Source organism: Ammospiza caudacuta, chromosome 3 (assembly GCF_027887145.1).
Source record: "Ammospiza caudacuta isolate bAmmCau1 chromosome 3, bAmmCau1.pri, whole genome shotgun sequence".
Taxonomy (NCBI): domain Eukaryota; kingdom Metazoa; phylum Chordata; class Aves; order Passeriformes; family Passerellidae; genus Ammospiza; species Ammospiza caudacuta.
This window is the reverse complement of record NC_080595.1, coordinates 26,113,232-26,137,508: the sequence shown is the minus strand read 5'-3', so window position 1 is coordinate 26,137,508 and position 24,277 is coordinate 26,113,232. Positions and strand designations below refer to the sequence as shown.

At 42.9% G+C, this 24,277-nt stretch overlaps 1 protein-coding gene across 1 annotated transcript in view; it reads right to left on the bottom strand.

Moving 5' to 3' along the window:
• LPGAT1 (lysophosphatidylglycerol acyltransferase 1) overlaps positions 1–23,734 on the bottom strand; it is a 60,209-nt gene extending 36,475 nt beyond the window's left edge. The window contains exons 1-2 of the mRNA XM_058800939.1: positions 23,567–23,734; positions 22,632–22,890 (exon numbers count right to left, since the gene is read on the bottom strand). Of these exons, the coding sequence (XP_058656922.1) occupies positions 22,632–22,869 (238 nt within the window). The 5' untranslated portion in view covers positions 22,870–22,890; positions 23,567–23,734. The remainder of the gene's footprint in view (positions 1–22,631; positions 22,891–23,566) is intronic.
• Between the last annotated feature and the right edge of the window lie 543 nt (positions 23,735–24,277).

The window sequence follows — 24,277 nt, the reverse complement described above, 5'->3', positions numbered from 1 at the left end:
TTCTCACAGAGCTCCTCTCCAGCAGGCCAGCTCCCAGACTGTGCTGCTGGTGCACAGGGTTACTCCTCCCCAGGTACAGGACCCTGCCTTTTTAGACCCATCCATAGTTTATTTTCCCTTCTGATCACTTGCATCCATGTCACAAGACTTCATGAAAACTTGTTCCAAGAAGGTGCAGACTGGCAACTGTTAGAACTGAACAGAACCACCTTTAGTCAATCACTTGGAAACCTTCAGCAACAAATAAATAGCATTATTGAGGAACAGCCTTCCTCAACAGCTATCTAGCAGAAAGAATGCTATTGTTAGGTATTGAGCAGTGACTAATGCCTGACAACCAGGTTTCTATGTTTTAAACATTTCCCCTCTTAGTCAAGCATTTATGTCTGGCAAGTTGCAATCCTGCTTTACTGTTATTCACAAACAACTCAAAGCATGTTTCAACTGGACTAACCATGTACAGTTGTTCAACTCATTTGTCTCTCCTTAATAGATGGGATTCTTTGATAGCTGGCATTATGAAATCCCAGAAATGATGCCAAAGGTTAAATACTACTTAGAGGTTTTTTGCCCTTCACAAAAAGGTTAAGGTATTTATCTCTGAGAACTGTTTGTCTACAGTGAAAAAAAGGAAAACAAAAAATGGACTAAGCTAATTATCATACAGTTAGTCTTTTACACTTACTAAGCACGTATTTTAGGGTCAGAATATATTTTAAAACACCTACATAAAATCAGACCTATACTACTTGAAAGAGAAAAATAGCTCTTCTTTTCCCACCATTCCTTCCAAAATTCCTACTGCCAAGGAAGGCTTCATATCATGTTTTTAATAGCACACATAAGAGGTACAGATCATGAATAAAAATACAGCACAGAAAGGAAGAAAAGAACATACATACAATATCATATCTCATTAAACATATCTTCACTTCATATACTGTCCTTCTTCTATTAAAGAATATATTCTTCCTAACAGAAGATTTTTTTTATTTCAAGACTACCACAATTTCCATATCTTTAGGTCGTAAACATGCAATTTCAAACCAGATTTTGCTAACAAAAAGAGCATCCTTTACAGATAACTTGATTCAGATTTTTATGATGATAAACTGACTGCAGTGACAATTTTTCCCTTTATTTCAATGAAGAAAAATACTTGAAATAGAAAATTCACAGTAGGAACAGAAGATAGGGAAGGGAAGGCTGCAAATAAAGGGAGGTTATTCCTACAATATATGTTAATAAGCCAAGGCTGGGTTTAAGATGTCCCAGTCACCATCTTTGGTTTTTTGTGACCAACCATTTTGCACACCTCTATGCTTCATTGTATGAAACAACACAAATTTCTTTTTGTTCTCAGTTCTTCTTAGCTTCTGTTCCGCTCCCCCTCCTGCAGTTTAAAGTCAGATGTGCTTTGTGGACAAGAACACTTCAGTAGTCACCCTAAGTCATCCCGCCCTCTTACTTCAATTAACCAACAATCCAAAGGGTTAAAAACAGGAGACAATTACAACAGAGATTCCCTGGCTCTGTCACCTTTCTAACCAAGCCAAGAACCAGGTTTTTCCTAAAGCACAGCAGCTCCTTTTGGAAACAGGCTCTAGCAATGACTGCTTTTGAAGATTGACTTAATTTTCCTGGAGTGCACATTCAAGACCTCAAGGGTACAGTTTATTTGAGTTCTGTAATTCACTGGCACAAGAGATGACGCTTGTGGCTGAAGAGAGGGCTCCTTTTACCCATATGTGAATGAGAATCAATAAACAGCAAAACCTGAGCTCACCTTCAAGGAAGCAAACCTTCCACTGACTTAAATTCTGCCAATACCATTTCAAGAGCTTCAGCACTTTGCAGTTGTATTAGACAAGCAGTTTACATGATGAGAAAACTTTTAAAATTAAAAATCCTGTCAGAATACACAAGCTATGACCACAGCAGATATCTAAGGAAGATTTCCAATCTATCTTAAGTATTACAAGAACACGTCTTGCACTGGACATACCCCCCACATTTTCTGGAGGTCTCACGCTGCTCCCATAAAACTGCCTGACACGTAGAGGCACCCAATTCCTGTATCTCATAGTTTTGATCATCCACACTGGAAGCCCAGGAAGCCCAGCTGTAGATGTGGTGTCTGCTCCCAAGGAGCAGTACAAGTCACAGTGTTTGCAGCCCCTCAGGTAAACAGGAACTGTGAGATGTGAAGATGGAATGTCAGCTTTCATGACTACAGCAGTAATGAACTGTAGCAGCTGAGAAGGAACCCCGCTGTCTGTTTTGCTGCTTCTATTCTTAGAAAAGCAACTGCAAGACTGAAGAAGGAGATGGAGTGCTGAAATCCTTTTGAAGCACCTCGCGCTCATGAGTCACAGCACTCGCACAAGGAGCGAGCTGAGCAGCACATTCCTCCCCAGTGACAGATAAAATACATTAACCACTCACAAGAACGTCAATGCATTCATGAACTAATATCCTAAAGCTTTAATACCTTACATACTGCAGATGGTTTAATGGCCAGGAGAAAAAAATTAGTTTTGTTTGAAGTCTAGAAGGAGAAGCGAAACAGTGGGGTAGTCTAGCAAGTTTTCTCACCATTAAAGAATATTTCAAAATAAAAAATCAGTACAAGTAAAGGTTATTAAGGGATACTGCAATCAAATGATTAGGCCTTAAAGTTGAAAATGATCCTGACAAGTTTTAAAGTACACATACAAAAATTACCTAGTTAGAAGCACGCTGTCACCAAGACCCTAAAAAGGCAGACGAACCTGAGCCAAGAGTAAACACAGTTTAGATTAACTGCCACCACTTCAGTTTATGTGCAAAGCTGAAATCCTGCACCATTCTGGTCATTCCCAGTTACCGTGTGGAAAGAAATAAGGTCAACCTATGTTCAAAACCTATTTCCAACATGAAATAAAGACTAAATTTACAGGACTGTCTTTAAGATTACCATAAAACAAAAAAAGGATGTAAGCTAAAGAATAACTTTTGCCTTTTCCTGGTCAAAAGCCTCTAAATACTGGGGATGACCAAAAAGCTGTAATGCTGTAAGTGATGGAAGCAAAGAATCACATTTAAAAAAACAAATATCAAGAGGTTCTGAATAGAAGGATCTCAGCTAAGTTGTTACACAGTGCAAAGATAAGATTTGCAGCTTACTAAGACTGCACAATGGAAGTAACCTCATTTGACAATCACTAATCACAAGACCTATCTTATGAAAAAAAGGTCCCATGGAATTTCGGTCCAGAGATGTTTTACTCCTCCTTAAACAGAGAGTATGGATTTGAAAATTTTAAGAGACAGTCAAGACATACAATTTTTTTTACCACTCAGCACTTTGTGATTCAAGTCCAAGGTCAGAGAAGATGATGGAAACAGCACAGACTACCTCCCATCACACAGGTCAGCACTTACTTAACTAGACCTGGTTGTCAGACAAGGCTGTGGGTCCTGTGTGTTGGTCTCTTTATCCACAGGAATAATTTTTACAAGTGAAAAAGGATTCTCACCAATTAAGCACATGGGTTTAAATACTGAATCCATATAATACTTTTCACAGAATCACAGAATCACAGAATTTTCAAGACTGGAAGAGACCTATAAGATCATCTAGTCCAGCCGATGTTCTGACTGTTCAGCTAGATCATGGCAGCAAGTGCCACATCCAGTCTTTTTTTAAATTCTTCAAGGGATGATGCCTCTACCACCTCACTGGGTAAATGATTCCAGTTTCTGACCACTCTTTCTGTGAAGTATTTCCTTCTTACTTCTAACTTACATCTAGCTTGACGCAACTTGAGACTGTGTCCTCTTGTTCTATCCGTTGTCGCCCGGAGAAAGAGGCCGACCCCCAGCTCACTACAGCCACCCTTCAGGAAGTTGTAGAGAGCGATGAGGTCACCCCTTAGTCTCCTTTTCTCCAGGCTGAACAACCCCAGCTCCCTCAGTCGCTCTTCATATGGCTTGTGTTCCAAGCCCCTTATTAGTTTCATTGCTCTCCTCTGGACACGCTCAAGTAACTCAACGTCCCTCTTAAAGTGGGCCCAGAACTGGATACAGTACTCCAAGTGAGGCCTCACCAGTGCCGAGTACAGGGGAAGAATGACCTCTCTGTTCCTGCTGGCCATACCATTTCTGATACTGGCCAGGATGGCATTGGCCCTCTTGGCTACCTGGGCACACTGCTGGCTCATATTCAATCGACTGTCAACCAGCACCCCCAGGTCCCTTTCCACCTGGGCACTATCCATTGTTTTAAAATGCAAGAGTCAACATTCCAGGGTTTCACCTGCAACACTGATGTCTGCTTTTAACAAGAGGCAAATCTGATGCTGGACTACCCTAAGTGGATACCTTAGAAGTCCTTTTCAATGTACTGTATATTGAAATGACAGTAATTTAACTATGGTTACAATGCAAACCATATCCTAATTGCAAAGAAAACTCTATCTGTAAAGCTGCTTTATGAAGAACAGCCTGGCTTTTCTAGAATTAAGAAAAAAAGTTACCTTGAAAGCAGCAATTCTGGAATACAACACCACTACAACATTCCCAGCACACTTTTTTGCAAAAGGTTAAGTACTACAGAGGAGCAAGAGAGAAGAAAACAGTGTTGGTCTTCTCTGGTAAAACAACATACCAGTGCTGCTGGGTAAGGAAAATATGCTACAAATACAAAGTATTATTGTTACCCTTATCACCCTTTCAAGCAAATAGCAGTTGGCTGAGGCTCTGTATTTTTAATGACCCGAACCCAGCAGGTTGCCATAGTACTTTACCCATGCTCATCTGCCCCATCACTGCTGTGCCACTAAGCAAGCAGGAACAGAGCTGACAAACAGGCTCTGACTCAGCAAACACCGACAGGAATGTAAGTGCTATGGCACTGGTCTCTATTTTCCCTTTAAAAACTACTGCTATCTTATAAAAAATACCCATCTGCTGCATGAGTGGAGAACTTGTTCCCTCCTGGGTTCAAGTCAGAAAATACCCTATGACTTCGTGCTCAGTAGATGAAGTGGGGGGAAGAGGGAAGAAGCAGGATGTTTGCAGGGATGGTGCTTGTCTTCCCCAGCAAACACTTGTGTGATGGAGCCCTGCTTTCCCAGGGATGGCTGAACACCTGCCTGCCATGGGAACTGCAGAAAGACTTCCTTGCTTTACTTCACTTGTGTGCCCAGCTTTTGCTTTCCCCATTAAACTTGGTTCCAACCCATGGGTTTTCTCACTTTTACTTTCAATTCTCTGCAGATCCTGCTAGCAGGGGAGTGACCCAGCAGCTGTGTGGGGCCTGGGGGCTGGCTGGGGTTAAACCACAACAAAGAGCCACTGAGATGATGAAGGGACCAGAGCATCTTCACAGGAGAAGAGACTGAGGGAGCTGGGACTGTTCAGCCTGAAGAAGAAAAGGCTTCAGAGGGAAAATTGTACCCATGTGTCAGTACCTGACACAGGCCTAGAGAGAAGAAAGATGGCTTATCCAGACTCTTCCCTGCAGTGTCCAGTGACAGGCTGAGAGGTAACAGGGACAAATAAAAAAATAAAGGATACCCCACTTCAACACAAAGCAAAAAAAAACCCCACAACAACCACACCACCAAAGCATCTTTACTATAGTACATTTCCAGGTTGCACAGTGAGGTTGTGAAACGTCCATCCTTGGAGCTGTTCAAACCCTGACAGGACATGAACCTGTGCAACCTCTGCAACTAACCTGGCTTTGAGCTGTATGATCCTCAGAAGTCCTTTCCAACCTAAACAGTTCTAACAGCCTGATACCAGGAGGAAAACACAGTGTTAAGAGAACTCTCTCTTAGTGGATATGCACAGCTACAACAAAACCTACAGCTTCATCCTGCAGCATGAGAAGGAACAGCCTTTACAATCACAAAGCACATATTGCAAATAAAAACTAGTAGCATTTTTCTGTCTTACTGCTGCAGAACTGCAGCAAATATAAATCTGAAAGATAGTGGAAATCTTAATATGAAAGAAGCAGAATATTATTCATCTGGGATCATCAAACTCAGGAAAAAAGGTGGGACCAACCCCAGGAGCTGGAGGCAACAATGCATTTTAGCCATTCAGAATAAGCTATTGTGTTCACTGCTAGGAAGTCTTGATAATTTCATCTGAAGATCTTCATTTAGGTATTTTTCTCTTTAGCTATACTATGGAAAAGTGAACTCCTCTATGGAGACTGTTTTGTCTGCACGACAAACATTACACATGAAAGCAGAGAGACTGAAACTGGACTACTTTAAGTTACTTGAACTTAAAGATACTCAAATTACTAGTTAATACTCAGATACAGCTAGTGACACCTACTCAAACACAAAACTTAAGAGTAATAAAAAGTAAACAAAAAACCCCGACATGTAAAGTGAGAAAGGCCCCAATTACTTCCCACATTATCTTTATCCAAGATATTTATCTAAAATAGTTACCTAAGCTGCTCTTATACTTGAGAAGCAGAAGAGAGTCACTGCAACATCACAGGACAATCTGTGCTGGTGGAAAAATAAACAAAACCAGAAGGGGCAAGCCAGCACAATCAGGGCTATCAGAAGATGGCATGATGGGGCAGCAAGCACCTGTTGAACCAGGATGAATCCTTACAGAACTGTGGTTTGCCACGCTGGAAGACCTGCTGGGCAAGTCTGGTTGGCCCAACAAGAAAAGCACAATCAGGACGAGTCACCCAGGTTACCTTCAAAATTGCTGTGAATTTCCTTCTGAAACAAACTTGTTAGGCATGTTGTGGTCTCTAAAGCATAGCAAGTGTAGAGTTTTGTTCTTTTAAAGAACATGCTGAAAACCTGCATCCTCCCCACTCTTTTTTGTAGGCTGATGTACAAGGTAATGTTAAACATCCTTGGCACAAAATTTTTGTAGCCATATGTCACAGAGATACAGAGCCACTACTTAGAAGGCAGGGACAGGGTGATAGCTGCTTAATTTTTAGTGGGCTTTGGATTTGTTTGGGGAAAGCAAAACAAAGAAAAAAATTTCTCCCAAAGAGAGCAGTCTGAAAGCACACCCTCTGTCACAGTTAAAGCACTGCATCCCAGCAATAACCTGAGCTGTCTTTGCAGCAGCAAAGACTAGGCAGCAGAAATCACCCAGAGGCAGTACCAAAAACCACAGCACCATTACTACGGTTTCCTTTTGAGTCACTAGCAATGGTATGCATTACTAATCTGATCCTGCTGCTTGTCTTTCCAGATGTGAAACTCCCCTGATGCCAAAAAGACTCATTCATAAGGTACTGCACTTGCCTCAGCTGCTGAGGTGGCTCAGAAAGCACAGCCCACACATCATACAGCCTTAACAAGGTAATAGATAAGGGATAAAGCCGTCAGACAAAACCCAGTCAGGGCCTGGGGAGACAATGCCCAGAAAAGAGAGCCAAGGTTTTTGGCCCTAGAGCAAAGGAATACACCTCAGATTGTGCCATCAACACCAAAAAACAGTGTATCTAACCCAAACGTGCAAAAAATCTGTGTGAAAAATGGTCTATGCACAACAAACAATTTGTGAAATTGCAGGCCTGTCTCCTCCAGACAGAGAACTCTCTCTTTCAAAGTGGGGGAAAGGCTGAAACCTGCTTTGCAACCTCAGCTGTTCACTCTGGGAATCCTGATGTAAACTGGCCAGCCTAGAACAAGCTGGCCAAAACTAATAACCAACAAGTCACTGTACAGGAAGACAGCACTCCCACTGCTCCCATTCAGCTGTTCAGCTGCATCTCCAGAGGTGCATGCTGTTTGGGATCAAATTCTCTTCTTTATATGACAGAACAGGGCCTGCACTGTGTAGTCCAGAATAATGTAAATAACGGGGAAACTGGATAAAGACTCATTGAAATAAAATGCACTTGGCAAGGCAAAAACAAGGCTTTAAATAAATAATTGGGAAAAAAATCTGTAATGCTGTTCCAAGAAGAAAATAAAACATGAGCTGTTTTATGGCTATAAAGTCTGATGGCTATAAAGAAATAAAGATAAGAATCATCTATTATCATAGATAGGTAAATAGGTGGATGCAATCCACACTTGATTTTTCTGCTTTTGAAGTGGACAGATTCAAGTCCTGGTTGATTCTGAGAGCAATACATAAGACTTGAAAGAATTTATTACAGAAATTTAAGTATATTCTGCTGATAACTGCTGAGGTGCTCAAAACAAATCCTGATAAAGACTGCACAAGATTTTCATTGTTACTTAAGAAGAAGCAAGCTTTACCACTGCACAGTCCTGCAAAAATTGCTGTTTTACTCTTCAGGGGGATAAAAAAAAAAGTGTTGAGGTATTTTGAAAGCCACAGTTCCAGCCATACAGAAAACTCTGCTCTCACTTAGTCCAGATCCTCCAGTAAGCCCAGTTAAAAGTAGGGCTTTAAAGAACAAGTAACTGGTGGCAGATAGCAATGAACCTGCCCAGGAAGAGATGGCCACTTCCTCTCCTTTTCAGATTTGCAGATTGCAAGCTTCCAATAAAATAACAAGGAAACCAGGGCATCTTGAAGCTTTTCAGATGTTTTTCCCAAAAAACACAGCTGTAGAAATGACATGACATATGCAGCAATTTTCCAACAAATATCCCAAGGCCATGCTATACCAAGTCTTTCTGGGGACAGCAGAAGAACTCAGCCAAATTTAGTTATTCCATCCTGCATGGGGACTGAAGAGGGTGGCCAGCAATGAAAAGACACTTGTTGTAAGTCTCATTCACATTTTTCACTGGAAGTTTTAAGTTACTGTATGAGTGGGACTACAAACTTTTCAGAGCACTACCCAAGAGGCTCTTTGAGGTAAAAGGCATGCAGAATGCAGGAAGCTGTCATTGCTTTCTCCTTTCTTGCAACCCAGTTTCTCACAGGAAACTGATAAAACACAGCTATTCTAGAGCACTTACATAATAGTTAGAGAGGTAACTCATCAAGGGTTTTCTGGTAGACATGAAAATCTCTGAAGTGCCTTGAGGTTTATGAAACACAGGAACCAGAAAACTGCCATCAGACTGGAAGTGAGCAAACATTGCTTTTTCTTTATACAAGATGTGCAACTTGCCTGAAGTCCAAGTGAGAGTTTGCATTAATCTCTCCCTACATAGAAACCCTAATTAACAGCATGGTGAAAAGGCCTGATCAGCCCCAAGCATTCAACTGCTTAGCTCTGAACTGCACCACTGGGACCAGGGGCAGGCAAGGGTTACAGCAAGAAAAGCTGCCAGAGTGACAACAGCTAAGGACTGTGCTTTTCAAAATATAAACTACATTAAAAAAAATCTAATTACACTACTAAGAAAGGAAACCATTTCCTCAGTGAAGCAAATTGCATGACTTTAATCACTGGCTGAAGGTTCAAGTCAAGAGAACAATACTATTAGTGGAAGTCAAGATTCTACCTGAGGTAAGCCCACCCTATATCCCAGCTCTGATCATTACCTTCTGTTTGCCTAAACCAAGCCGACACCTTGCAGTTACCTCTTCATATTCTTCAGTTCTTGCCTGAGTTACCACAACAAGACATGATGATGTCTTGTTATACAGCCAATGTTTTTCAGCCCAGCTCACTGTCCAGTACAAATAATCACCACACAAAAGCAGTGCCAGGAAAATCCTGTACTTTTAGATTACTTTGGTCAAACAGCCTACATGTGAAAGGCAAAAGGCCCTTATCTGCATTTATGTGTTGTCTCCTTACAGTGACCTCAGAACTGAGGAGCTTGTCTCCACTTGAAGGACATTGACCATTTAAATCTTTTCAACTTTGTCTGGACAATAAAAATGGCTACTGAGCACCTGAATGAGCACAAGAACACTGAGAATGCAGACGTAGCATAATCTGAAAATCAATATCCCCAAGCCATAAAACTGGCTGCTAATCAGCAGCTGCAGCATTACTCTCCTCTCCACCCACACACCTCTGTGCCACCCTCCAGCCCCACCAGGACAGTGTGGCCATGTGCCACAGAACACAGCCAGGCACTGGACATGCTCAGCCTGCAGCACGGAGGGGCACACTTCAAAATGAAAGGCCTGCAAAGAATCACAAAATAACTAGATTCAAATGCAAGAAAAAAGGATAAACCTTTCAAGAGAAGTGTTAAATGTTTCCATCATTATGTTTCAAGAACATTAAAAAAACTTCTCATCTAAAAATACAACCAGGAAGTTGTAACATGAACTGTGAAAACACTGTTCCTTGGACCTGTTAGATACCAGGGTAATTTTTTCCAAAAAATAGATTTTATAAAGGCTGCGGTAAATTATGCTCAGTTACCACAAATTTAATGAAATAATTTGATCACAAACCAATTAGAAGCTAATGATGCAAATGAATATAATAGCAAATTCCTATATTTAGTTTTATGTTTCTGTTTATGCAAATCCCATTGTTAAAGCAAGAGGCCACAGTAAGTTTGAAAAGCATGCTGGAATGTGTATGATACCAATTCTAGCTGGGAACTTAAGTATTACTTTTGTTGGTATGACACAACAAATGATTCAAGAGAACAAAACCTCTTAATAAATTTGCCCCAGGTTATCCTATACCAGTTCAGTGACTTTTAAGAATTAAGTGTAAGCAGAAACCCACCATAACATCAGAAGTAATACCTTTGATGGCATAGTCAGGCTATCACAAATTAAGCAATGAGCAGGAAAAAACAGCCTCACTCATTATATTATTCTAGCTGATGTACATCAAAGCAGCAGCAGAAAGTTTACTGCTCCTAATTTTACAAAAAGTTTGGCTCTCTGGCATATGTTACTATTACAAAACAAATAATCCTCTTACACCTGCTGACAACTGCAAGAAGTACCTTGGATTTGTGGCCACTACTTGGAAGTACTTCAGCAATACTTTTTACTAACATGAAATGGTCAATCCCTAGAAACAAATTTATTGAAACATTCTGAGTGGATGATTCCAACACCTAACCTTCATGCTTGGTGCACAGATCAGTACTGAATGCACCTTTCAATGAAATACTCAGGCTCAAATTGTGAAATATGCTACTGCAATGACAGTAATTGAGGCTTCTCCTCTCTTTTCACTCCTCACATTAAAGAAGAATTCACAGCTCAAATAAAAAAAAAGTTTCAATAGATTTAGAACAAATGGTGGAAATGACAGCAGAAAAAAATGTTAGGGAACAAAAAAAGAAAAAGAACAGACTTTAGAGTAGTTCAGTTAAAAACTACTTTAGTGCAGAGCAGTTTCTCTGGAGGGCACCCATAAAGGGGTTGAACAACAGAGCTGTGAAAGAGACTGTGGAAATAAGCTTTTCCATTTCAAATATAGAAGGGTGCCACAAATGAAAGAAGATATGAGGACTCTCAAACTTCTGCTTTACAATTAAATTATTAATGTGAATATTTTTAAGTCTGTGGGTAGCAATGGGCACTGTAAGCACTTTAAATGCACCTTTTTATGACATGTGGCTACTAGTGCCTTGGCTTATCCTACTCCTGAAACTCTTGCCAGAAGTCTTACAAATGACTTTTTCTTCAAACAAAAAGAAAGCTAGGAAAAAAAATTAAAAAAAAAATTAGGCTACACAAGTCTAGCACTCCCACAGAGTAAGAACTTTGGTCAGTACCACTCAAACACAGATTTCTACCTACCCAACCAAATCCTCCATACTCTGCTCAAAAAAAATGTCTCAGATCAAACCCAGTGAGTGACCAGACAGCCAGATTTGCATTTACCAGACAGTTCTTGCAAAGTATCAGGAAAGGGTGGGAATGGGACTGGAAAAGAAGGGAGGAGGCCACCTGCTAGGGGTTCCTTCCCACGGCAGCCACCCAAGGTAACCCTTTGCCTTCCTACAGTGACACCACTCATGGTTACATGAACTCAGTAGTGCATTTTAGCTTTTAAAGTTCAGTAGGATGTTAGAACAAATCAGAGAAGGTGAGCAACAAAGGAAAACAAAAGGTATGTTTCAGTATTTGCTCCCTTTGAAGGAGAGGAGGAACAGAAGTGCTCCTCCAGCTTGCAAAAATCTCGCCAAACTGGAGAAGCCCAAGATAGGCATCAAATGATCTTGAGAGTTTTGAGATGTGTTAACCAAGACAACAGAATTATCTGGGCAAAGGCCTTGCTGCTGTCCCATTCCCTTCCTCTGTTACTACATTAGAAGAGCAAAGTATTAGGTCTGATAATACAAACAGAAGAGTTCCAAACACAAAAAATCATCTGTTCATTTTCACATCACCCACTCCATGCAAGAGGTTTAACAGACATTTATATTAACCATGCCTGCATCTGGAAACATTTTTACAAATGTAAACTGAACCTCACAGGTCCTTCATTCTCTATTAATGTATACACAGACGATGGTTCTATTTATTTCCAAGTAATGCTGTTGACAGGAGCAACAACAACTGAATTTCATGCCAGAGACAACCACAGGAAATAAAAATGGGTAAGAAAGAAGAATGCATTTGGAAAGCAAACTGGCAGCTACTGGAGTTGGAGATTTGCCAGGCCATCTATATATATTTATGCATATCAAAATAGGACAGGCTCAGGTACATAACTCAAGAGGCCACACTTTTAATGTGATGCCTTCAAGAGTGGTGCAACAGCGGCACAGAACCCGTCCTGACAGACTCTCATGCTCCTTACAACCCACACCATTGCTCTCTCCCTGGTTTTCCCAAATATACTCAAATATGCCTTGACCTTCATGTTTCTACATGTCCCTGGGTCAGATTCACAACTGACTTTCTCTTTGACTCTGACCTGCCTACAGGAATCTGAGCATCACTGCTCTTTCTTGAGAGCTTGATGTGGTTTTAAGAGGAAAATTAACACCATCCTAGCCAAAATCAGGATGGAGTTTCAGTGAGGTTGATGTCCTTCCAGTCCTCTTTTTAGGAGGCTACATGAACTTCTGTTTTATACAGAGTACAAGCTATTAAAATCTCAATATATTAAGTTCTTTTACCAGTTAGCCTTTTTCCTAATATTAGGAGTAAAGAGTTTTCTGCATATGCCTTTTGGATCTAAAATACTATGATAAGCAAGGTCCCACAGGAAAGGATGCTGCTCCCAGCACCATCTGCCACTGCCAGGTTCATGTGTTGCTCCAGAAGCAGAAGTAACAAATGCTGATTTCCCAAAAACCCACTGTCTAACCTGCTTCTCCCAACAGGGTGGACAAGATATGCTGGCACTGTGGCAGACCCTGAATCACTGATGCACTGTTTGAACAAGCAGCAGATGTCAAACAAGACATACAGTGGCTGAGTCTGCCTGCAGCACCCTCAGCTGAGGCACAAACTTGGGTCTCTCTCCTCTGCTCAGCTGTCAATTTTCACAAAACTCATGCGAACACAATTATGCCTGAAATCCGAACCATCTGGTCAATTGCAGACAGATTTGGAAGGAAGCAAATCAGAAGTGTGGGAGAGCTGAGACAAAGGATAGCTGTTAAACAAGTAGCTGAATCTCATCAGGAAACTATACTTAAACATGGTCACATTTATCTACATGGGTAATAAACACCCAAGTCAGAAAATTACATTAAAATGGTGTTTGATGGCCCACCTTAAACACCACACTCAAACATAACTGGTGCTTAAATTAACCAAAAGTATGTGTTCTTAATATTGATGGGGTTTTTTCTCCCCCATTTCTGGAAAACATATATAGACACTATGGACTTCCACAGAAACTCCACATGCTTGTAACTATGGGATGCTAGAAAACAAATTAAACTAAATTTTAAGAGAAGTCAGACAAAGTCCTCCCTTTTGCCACCAAAAAAGCCCCAAATCCACAAGCACTCATGCCACTGTCCTAAAGAGTCAATTTTCCTGAAGCCATGTCCTCCCAAACAGCAGCAGCTCTGCTCCTTGCTCTTAGCACACCACTTCTATTTTTAGTTCCACACAAGTAAGAAGCAGTAATAAAGCTATTAATCTTTCCTCTCCTCCTTTACTTAAATTACAAAACTGAGGTGAGTCTCTAAGCTATGAACTATTACACTCCTTAAAAAAGGACAATTCCTTACTTTTAGAACTGTAACATTTGAACAAGTAGTTTTACGGTTATGTTGTACAAATCAAAAGAAGTAACACCACTGGCATTACCTGGCAAAGCATTTATGAAAAGGTATAATGGAAGTATTTAAGGAAAAAATTAAACATAAGCTCCAGGTACTGCTATCTTATTAAATCTCATAGACTTGCAATGTTCTACCTTTTAATGAGGACACTAAAAATTACCTTCTCCTTTACACAGAGTCAAGGAGACTGAATCTTTTCCATTCTGCCCAGGAAGCAGAATCACTGAGTTGTCCAATTTGGTTCTGCCTTGAGTTCAGCTGTGAGTGAAATGGTTCTGGTTTGATTTCAGCCTGCACTAATGAGGCTGGTGACCCTCTTACAGAGGTCTTAATTCTTCGATACCTTTAGAACAACTGAGATGAAACTACTTAACTGTGAAGGTGAACCACTGATATTTTTTTAGTATTATTCTCCATTCTGCTCTGTACAAGTTTTGTAACAGAAGGTATAGTTGTTCACTGGGATAAAAGTTTCCCTAAGCTCTCCACCATGATACTCATCTATTTCCTAAACTGCTACTTTACTTAAATGTTTATTTCTTTATATTGTTCAACACCAAACAACTTCTGCATTGTGTTGGCTATTCATGCAGCTTAAGTACTTTTAAAGTTTTCTACAACTGTCTCTGTAGCTGACAAATTCAAATAGTACACATACAAAACGTTAGAGAAACCCCCTTGCTGTTTGCACCAGAACCACCACCAGAACTTATTTCTTTATGAACTAGTTTTCAGTTTATCCTAGCCCTTTGTTCTCACCCTAGGCTTAGTTTTCTTCTCTAAAAGAATTTGGCAGAAGGCACTCTTCCAGTCTAAACAACATCAACCAGTTAAGAAAAGAGTAAGAAAATATGAAGAAATCTACTTCAGTGACATTCACATACTAAAGCCCTGACCTGCATGGGACTGCTCTCTTGAATTGAGGCCATAAGCACTAGTTTAAAAAATACACTACAGCTGCTGCTGCCACCAAAAGATGCATTTCCTTCCCCTTTCTCTCTGCTGTTTGTACCTACTTTCTCTCACCACACCCACAAAAGGAACTGGGTTAGGGCCTGTGTCTTCTATGTCACCCAGCAAAAAAAGGGGAGGATGTGTAGTGTTAGCACAGGCCAGAGCTGGCTGTGATCCAGACCACCACACATCATTAAATATTTGGCCAATACAACTGAAGCAGTGGTTGGATGAGTCTGAAAGGCTGGGACTGCCCTTCTTCTGTGGCACTCCCTGCTCGAAATGCTTTGTGGAGGGAGAGGAAAAACCCAGAACAGCCTCATACACAGAACCCCTCACTGGTGTCATGGAACATTTTGGGGAATGCAAACATACTAGCTTTATTTATCTCAGTGAGTGCACCCACAAGTGGCTGGACTGAGCTGTGTGGCTGCAAGAGCAGGGCAGTTCTGTGCCTACACAAGCCCACATCTGACGTGCCATCCCCAGCAGCAGCGCTGATGTCCCACTCCAACACACACAGCAGATTGCATATCTTGGAGCTGTACTTGGGCTCAGCTCACCCTGCGGAGTTACAGCAGTATGATTATATCCCATAAAGGATTTACTAACTACCCTGTCTAATTAGAGTTGCACAACTCTTCCATTTTTCAGCACCTTCAAACCTTGCCAAACTAACCTTTGGCAAGACTTTTCTGTCCCTCTCACACACATGACAGAAAAAGGGAAAGTGATGTATTCTGCTACTCATTCTAAAAAAGTAATTTCCCAGAACAAAACTTTAGAGAAAAAGAGTTTTCTTCTCCACATGAAAAATTCAATTTTATTTTCCTCCAGCTTTCTTGAAAATCTCCAAAACTTCCATGCTTTAGTTACATTAAATGAGAGTGAGAAATTGCATCTTTGACATAAAGGCATCATTTCTCACATGTTTCAATACACATGATGACACTGTTCAAGTGCAAAAAAAAAATTCACTGCAAAGAATTTGTGGACAAAATATTTAACTCTCTAAGATTATCCAAATCAGAGCTGGACAAAAGCTTTCCTGTAATTATTTCACATGATTCCTAAAAGCCTACCATCAAGGAAAAGAACAGCAAAAGGTAAAGAGAACAGAGACACATCTCTCAGGTATTCTTAGTCATACCCCTTCAGTAATGAAGGGAGAAATAAGAAGACTAATGTGAATAGATATGCTAAAAACAAAGGCCCAGATGAACTAGGGGGGATAAAAACAGATGCTAAAAAAAGCAAACTCAGCTATAAGGAGGAATGGAAGCCAGAATTGCTAAAACTTCACTTTCCTTTGGCTGTGAGCATATGAGCTAATTTAGAAGCATTCCACAGCCATTGCTGGACTTGAAATTATAGAATCATACCTTTTTGTGTATGTATTCATCAATAATTTCATCTTTACTATGCTTTGGTATGCTTGCAATAGTTCTTGTATTATCCACAGTAGGTGAAACAGGAACAGAAACTAACCTGCTATAAAAAAGGGGAAAAAAAGGAAAAAAAACCCCAGACAAACAAGACATTTTAAAAGTACTTAAATAGTAACAAACTACAAAAACAATAGTGAGAGCTTTTACTCTAAGCTTTGTGCCAGGAGGCAGCAGCTTCCTGAAAAAAAAAAAATCAACTCAGAGAATATTTCATTATCTAATCTTTTGGAATGACCCTTTACAGTGAAATGATACAACAGAAAAATGAATTACAAGCTTTACTGCTTCTGACACACTAGATTACATTTGCTGGCATTAGATGAAGTACAAAGAAGTATGGTAACTGTAACACATGTCCCCAGAAGGAGATATGGGGAGTTTCTGATGTGATTTCTCATGCCATTAGAAAAGGACAAGGGCCTTTGTGCAGCACTCTGCACAGACACATGACAAGCCCAAAGAAGATGACACCAAGCTCAGTGCACACCTTCCCTCCGCTTACGCAAAGCCGCCTTTGGGACGGGCCTTTGCTCCGAGGCCACAGTGGAAACAGCTCCAATGTCCCCAGCTCATCCAACTCTGACCTTTTCTTATCCAGTCAGCTCCAAAGGTAAACACAAACTTCCTCTTACAAACAGCAAAATGAATGCAAAACCTCCTGCTTGATCTCAGCATAACCTACACATCAAGGAAAAGCTTAATTTAAGTCAGAGATTGCCTAGAAACTCAACACACACCCCCAGCATAAACCAGAAGTTTATGCGCAGTACTCTGCTACCCAAATCTACTGAGTCAAATCAGGTACTTCTGCACATTCTATGAAAATGTTATCAAGAACCATTTTCCTTCTCCATTTCTCACACTGCCTGACCTCAAACCAGAAGTTGTTCCCCTGTGCCTCTCCCTGCCCAGTCCTCAGAGTAGTGACCAGACCCAAAAGCAAAACACTGCCAGTGAAAAATCACACCCTAGGAACTGAGGAGAGCAGAACCAATGGCAGGGTTAGAGGCAGGTCTCCTGAAATAACACTGCCTGCCTTGTATGGGACAAAAAATTTACTTTATCTCATCTGCTGTCCTTCAGCTTCTGCTGCACTTCCTGCCCGAGGAGAGGGGCCAACCTGTCACAACAAGCAGCACAGACAGCACATGTTGTCTGCACCAAGGAAGTGTTGTCACAGCAACTCCACCTGTGTCTTTTACAGCTCTGGAAGACAAAAATATTTGCATTCTTAGACGATTAGAGGAATTAAGGCTGTTGGCTGATAAAACGGAAACAAGATTTTGCATTAGAAGGAAAAAAAAAAAGTATGACTGCTGAAAAAATTATAGAGTGGTCTCATTCTAATCACATGTATAAATCAGCCAATAAAAGCTAAATCTCTTGGGAGGAGAAGAGATGGGGACAACTAAAAAACAAAATCTCAATCTCAGCTTTTCTTTACTTGTCTGAACAGAGACAGAAAGAGAAATTCTCCTCACTTGACAAAACCTGGCAATTCTTACAGACACTCTTTAAAATTAGTCACCATCCTGGCTGACACAGAACAGTAACACCACAGGATGGGTCCACTTTTAATTAAGCACTGCATCATTATACCAGCAAGGACAGTCACTGCACTCATAGTTTTTAGTGTGAATTAACAGGTGTATTACTCCCTTCCCCCTGCCCACAGCACTGACCAATCCAATACTGCTCTGTGTGTCACTGAGAGGCCGAAACACAAGGTTTTGTCAAGGTCTCCTCTTTGCTGCTGGAGTATGAAATACCCCAGGCACAGTTCTGAAGAAACCCCCTGCCCAGGTGCACACAAGCCTGCAGAGCCCACAGCTTCTCTCCCCTGGTGCTGACAGAAGAGCTGATGATTGCTGCAGCCAGAGGACACTCACTGTGATGGTGTTCACAGGAGTCTTAGGGTGAGGGAAGAGACGAGAATGTTGATTTTATGCTTCAGAAGGCTTGATTTATTATTTTATGATATATATTATATTCAAACTATACTAAAAGAATAGAAGAAAAGATTTCATCAGGATAGAAAAAGAATGATAACAAAAGCTTGTCACTGACTGAGACAGTCCGGACAGTTGGACTGTGACTGGCCAATAGTTAGAAACAACCACATGAGACCAACCATAGATCCACCTGTTGCATTCCACAGCAGCAGATAATCATTGTTTACATTTTGTTCTTGAGGCTTCTCAGCTTCTCAAGAGAAAAAAATCTTAAAGAAAAGATTTTTCAGAAGATATCATAGCTACAACTCACCCTGGCAGCCCCTCCCCAGCCACAGCCAGAGGCAGCAGCCCCGCTCCCACGGTGGGATGAGCTGCGTGGAGCACACTGGAGCAGAACATCAGCATCCCCAGTGCCAGGGCTGCACTGCCAGCTGAGTGCTCTGAGTCCCAGAGACTCCTCACTGCAACACTGCAACACCACCATCACGGGCTCTGACCGACTCCTGCATTCCGACTGCACAGAGGCAACAACACAGTTCCTCTGTGTGTAATTAATTGAGCAAGCTTCTCTCTGGCAGTCCTATTTTTGGTGATTCAATTAAGTGCATGGATATTACACTTAGTCTGCAATACTTGACCAATGAAGATGAAATCTCTAAGATGACTGCTTTAAAACTAGTTTTGTAGGCGAGCAAGAGATCGCCAGAATTCACCGCCACAGATATGCTCCATCTCCCTCCCATCTACCACACTATTTAGTGCTATCTGGTGTACTCATATATTAAATGACAAATTATAGTACAGGGGAAAAAGGTACTTGCCAACAAAGGATCAAGCACTCTTGAGTTTGCTTTTTATAGAATGCATCTTCCAACAAATGCAGGAAAATATTTAGAAGTATTATTCAAAGGTGCCTTTCAAATCACACTAATATGCAGATTCCAAGTGCCCTGGCTGAACAGCTCCTACAAGAGCAATACATTTATTAAAAATGCCTTTAAAAAGGAGATTTAGAAGAGTTATAAGAAGGCCCTTATGAAATAATATAAAAATAAAATAACATTGCTAGACTGTCGGTACACTCTTCATAAAAAGATATCCAGTTCTCATTTTTGTAAGAAACCCTATGGAGCTCAAGAGAACAACAGAGATATTTATCATACTCTGCCCTTTAAAAATCAAAGTAAAGCAATTATGCACAAGTTCTCTCTCATACTTGCATCTTAAGAAGAAAAAGATCAGGGAGATGACAGTGACCTTTACAATTTCTTTTCCAGTCCCTTCTTTAATTTGCTTGTCCAGTCATATGCTATTTCTTTACATAATACCAAGTGCATCTGCAAACAGAAACACCTACCTTTATCAAAAAGCACAGATTAGAGCTACTGATACAGACACAGATCAGGTAATTTCTGTGATCATAAATCCTCTATGTTCCTAACAGAAACCCCCAGGTTTAGACAGAGAAAGAGAAGGGCAGACATGATTCAGGAGTTCTTTCTCAGCTCTTCCAGCTATATTCAATAAAATATACCAACAATTATGCAACAGCAGCAAAGCCTAGAAGGGTAAGCAGCACTCACCATATTCTCTTAATTTGGTGTCGAGCTTTCTCCTACACATTACACACAAATTACGGGAGCAAAAAAAGTCTGCCCTGAATCTATTCTGCAGGCTCAGTTTAAGTCCTTAATTACAAATTATTTATGTCGCTTCTTACCCAAGAGATTACCCAAGCTTGGAAAGGGAAAAAATAAATAAAACAAAAGAACTAAAATATACTTGCAACACAACTGAAGCAGACTACGCCCTCCAACTAAAAGACAAGTAAACTTATTTATCTGGTTACCCTATTAAAGACAAACAAACCAACAAAAAATGTTCACCAACTACTAAAAGACAAAAACTTCAATCTTTTCAATGAACCCATGCATATCTATTGTCTTGTATTTACTTTTGCAAAGATAGGACATACTGAAGCCTACCTTTCACTTAGTTTTTTGGAATTTAGAACAGAAGAATTCTGGAGCAATATCCCTTTCAGATGCACCACTGCAAGTCTTGGACACCAACTCCAATAAAACAGTATTTCAGTTCTGAGTTAGTTATGTCATACTGTATAAATAACAGGGGACCTAGTGGCAGGTTTTTATGAAACTATTAATCTGGAAAAAGACACAGATTACTCTGTCTGCATATTTTGAAGCCAGAAAGATACACTTTCCAGGCCGGTTCTGCAAGTGGTAGAGAGCACTGATGAGGTGAAAGAAAGGACAAAGAAATAAGCTGTTCTTGCTAATTCATATAATTTCAGTATAAAACACACTAATGACTTAATGTCAAATAAAATGCATTTAAACTAAACTCTCATACAAGCATTTGCTCAAAATCCTCCCCAAAAGCCATGCTTCATAGTGAAAAGCAAAAAGAAGGGCCTCCTTACCCGTACACCATCCCTTAAAACACTTCTGCATAGCAGTCTGTAAATACTTCAAACAAATATACTAAGACATTTCAAGACCGTAAAATAAGTGATTTCAAATCCGTAACACCAACCAACAGATGCTTCAGAAGATTCTAGGATATGCAAGTCATGCTAAGACCACCTTCCAAGCAAAAGGCAAAAGAAACCACACAGTTCTGCAGTCAGCAGTGAAACTACCCTGAGGAAATGGCTTTCAAAAATTGTCATGGGACAATGAATTTTAACCAGCACCTTCAGTACACATAGTGGATCCTCGAGGTCAGGAGCTGCATGACTTTAACATCACCATTATGGCCATAAACTTTCCCATTTCCAATTAATAGTACACAAGACACCTTGAAAGTCACTCCTTCCTGCTGGAAGGCCTGTGTGCTTTATGACATAAAGCAGACTTTTACAAGTGTACCTGCCACTGCAAACACCATGTGGACTTCTTTTAATGAGCAAACATATAAAAAGGCCTTTAAACAGCATCTCTGGATAAGCTTGAGCCGTACCAGGCAAGGCATTTTGAAGCAGTGCAATGCTGCAACAGCTCTGGCCCGACAGATCAGAGTCCAGCTTGCTGCTGCTGCCACCATGTCCTTAAAAAGCATGGAAAGCTCACCTAGAGTATCCACAGAACCTCTGTGCATCTTGGAAAGGCACAGGACAGGGCACCAAAAGCCACACTGGCACTGAGGCGTCAGCTCTCGTTGCCTAACAAGCCTCCGTCTGGGCCAGCACTGACTTTCTGACTAATCAGGAGTCTGACCAGACTCCAGAGCTGGCTGCTGCCATTCCTTGTTTTTCTTGTTTACACAAGACCTGCAGATGCAGCCTGGGCAGAAGAGAAGGAAAGAATTTTAGGAGGGCTGCTCACACTTTGCACTCAATAGATTAATTTCTTCCCTTTCCAAAGCTCGTACAAAGAACTGATGGCTGGTTTTTTCATGAAGTGCAGTAGCCAGGATGAAAATCAGTGCATTCGAGGACAAGACCAGAGCCTTCCTTAATATTTCAGTTCAGTCCATCACCTTGATGAGCCTATGAATACTAAACGAGCAAAAACAAGTTCAGAAATAACCACAAAGCAAGCATGCAGAGGGAAAACCCCTACAGATACTGTAATTAGCTCTGCTAACAGTAAATGAAGAGTCGTAGGGTTGGGAAATATTCCGTATCACTACTCGAATGAAAGAGGTTCCCTCTGCTTCCCTCCCTTCTGAGACGGCACAAAAGACAGTCGCTGCTGCAAGGAGCAGAAGACCTACTCTTCTGACACGAGCTTTGTGTCAAACTTCTCAGCCTTGGCTCCTGATCCTTCTAAGGGGAGATGATTTAGAGATGCACCCACTTAATATAAGAAAAGTTTAGTTCTACTAGCTACATGCATAGTACGAACCAACTCTCTTCTGAGGAGATGTATCTTTTTCGTGAAACACTAAAATAATGTGATCAAGATACTAAGGAGAAGGCATATTTCCCATTTCACTAGCACAAAATACTGACTGCAAACCTCTTAAAACATATATAGTTTCTAGCTATGACTTAAAAAATGTTTCAGTACACAGCATCTCAACCCAGAAACACATCTGTAAGACAATTGAAAGAAGAACATCCTGTATATTTACTACATTCAGATATTCCCCTATACATCCCCTTATCAAAACAGTCTTTTAACACATTAGTATGTTTTAAATTAAAAAGACATTCTTACCTGTGTATCCTGCCCACCAGCCCCAGGAAGCCACCATAGCTAAAAGCCATTTAAATAACACTCCTTCGATATACCAGAAGCTTTTGCTGTCCAATATTCGGAGAGGCTGCAGCACAATTAAATACAAGACGTAGGACGGAATAGCAACCAGGTTATTGGCGACCATAAAAGCGAACCTGAGGAGTGCTTTCAGGCAGGTGTAGCCCAACTTCTGGGCCTTCTCTACAGTCACGGCCATGCTCTTCACAGCGGGACCGTCCTGCGGAGAGAGGGACAGCAAGGTGGCACCAGGAGAGCTCCTCGAGTGGTGACACCAAAACCAAGGTGGCACGGGGAGCGCTCCTCGAGTGGAGACAGCAAAAACACGGTGGCACAGGGAGGGCTGCCCGAGTGAGGACAGCAAATCCACGGTGGCACAGGGAGCTCTCCCTGAGAGGGGACAGCAAAAACACGGTGGCACAGGGAGGGCTGCCCGAGTGAGGACAGCAAATCCACGGTGGCACAGGGAGCTCTCCCTGAGAGGGGACAGCAAAACCACGGTGGCACAGGGAGCTCTCTCTGAGTGGGGACAGCACAACAGGGTGCCAGGGGAGCGGAGCCCGAGGGGGCGAGGCGCGGGTGTCCCCGGCCCGGCCCCGGCCCTAACCCGCTCCCGCTCCGGCCGTGGGTCCCCGGGCAGGCAGCGACCCCCGCCCGGGGGTAGGCACGGACGCTCCGGCGCGACCTCCGGCCGGCGCCGCCTCCGTGCCCGGGCTCCGGGGCAGCCCAGCCCGCACTCCCGGCCCGGGGCACTCACGCGTGCTCCCGGCCGCCCTCCAGCTCCCCCTCCCCGCAAAGGCGGCGGGCGCTCCGGCGGCCTCTCCCCCGCCCCGGCGCGGCTGACAGGAGCCCGGGCCCGCGGGGCGGGGAGGCGGCGGCCCGGCCCCGGGACTCACCTCCGGCGGGGCGGCGGAGCGGCGGCGGAAGCGGCGGGGCTGGGGGAGCTGGGCCCGGCGGCGGCGGCGGTGTGGGCTGGCGGCGGCGGCTGGCGGCGGCTCATGGACCCGGCGGAGGCTGGCCCGGCCGCGGCAGCGCTGCTCGCCCTGCGGCTCCCTGCGGAGGGAGAGGGGGGCGGGCGGCGTGAGCGCGGGGGAGGCGGGAGCGCCGGGCCGGGCGGGCAGGCGCAGACCGCGGGTTCACCTCGGTTCTCCCGCGCCCGCGGCCGGGCCTGGCACGCTTCGCTCTGCTTCGCTTTGCGTTCCCTTCCCCTCCCCTCGCTTACCCTTCCCCTCCCTGCCGGCTCGGCGCTCCGCGGGCGGGACCGCGCCGAGCCCCGGCCCCGCAAGGGCAGGCGGTGCCGCGGGCGGGGGGAGGACCCTGCACCTGCCGGGGGCGGGGGTTCGTACCTCGGCACCGCCGCCGCCTCCGAGCCCCCGCCGCGGGCTCATGCCGGGCGCTGGGGCCGCGCTCCCCGCCCCCGCCGCGTCCGCCCTGACCGCCCGGGAGCGGGGCTGGCGCTGCAGCGAGCGCCGCCCCCGCCGGGCAGCGCACAGCCCCCGCGCCGTCCCGCTCTCACTCACACACCGACGCGCACACAGACACACACACAGACAGACAGACACACAGACATCGGGACGGATGCCGCAGCGCATCCCGGGCCGGCCCGC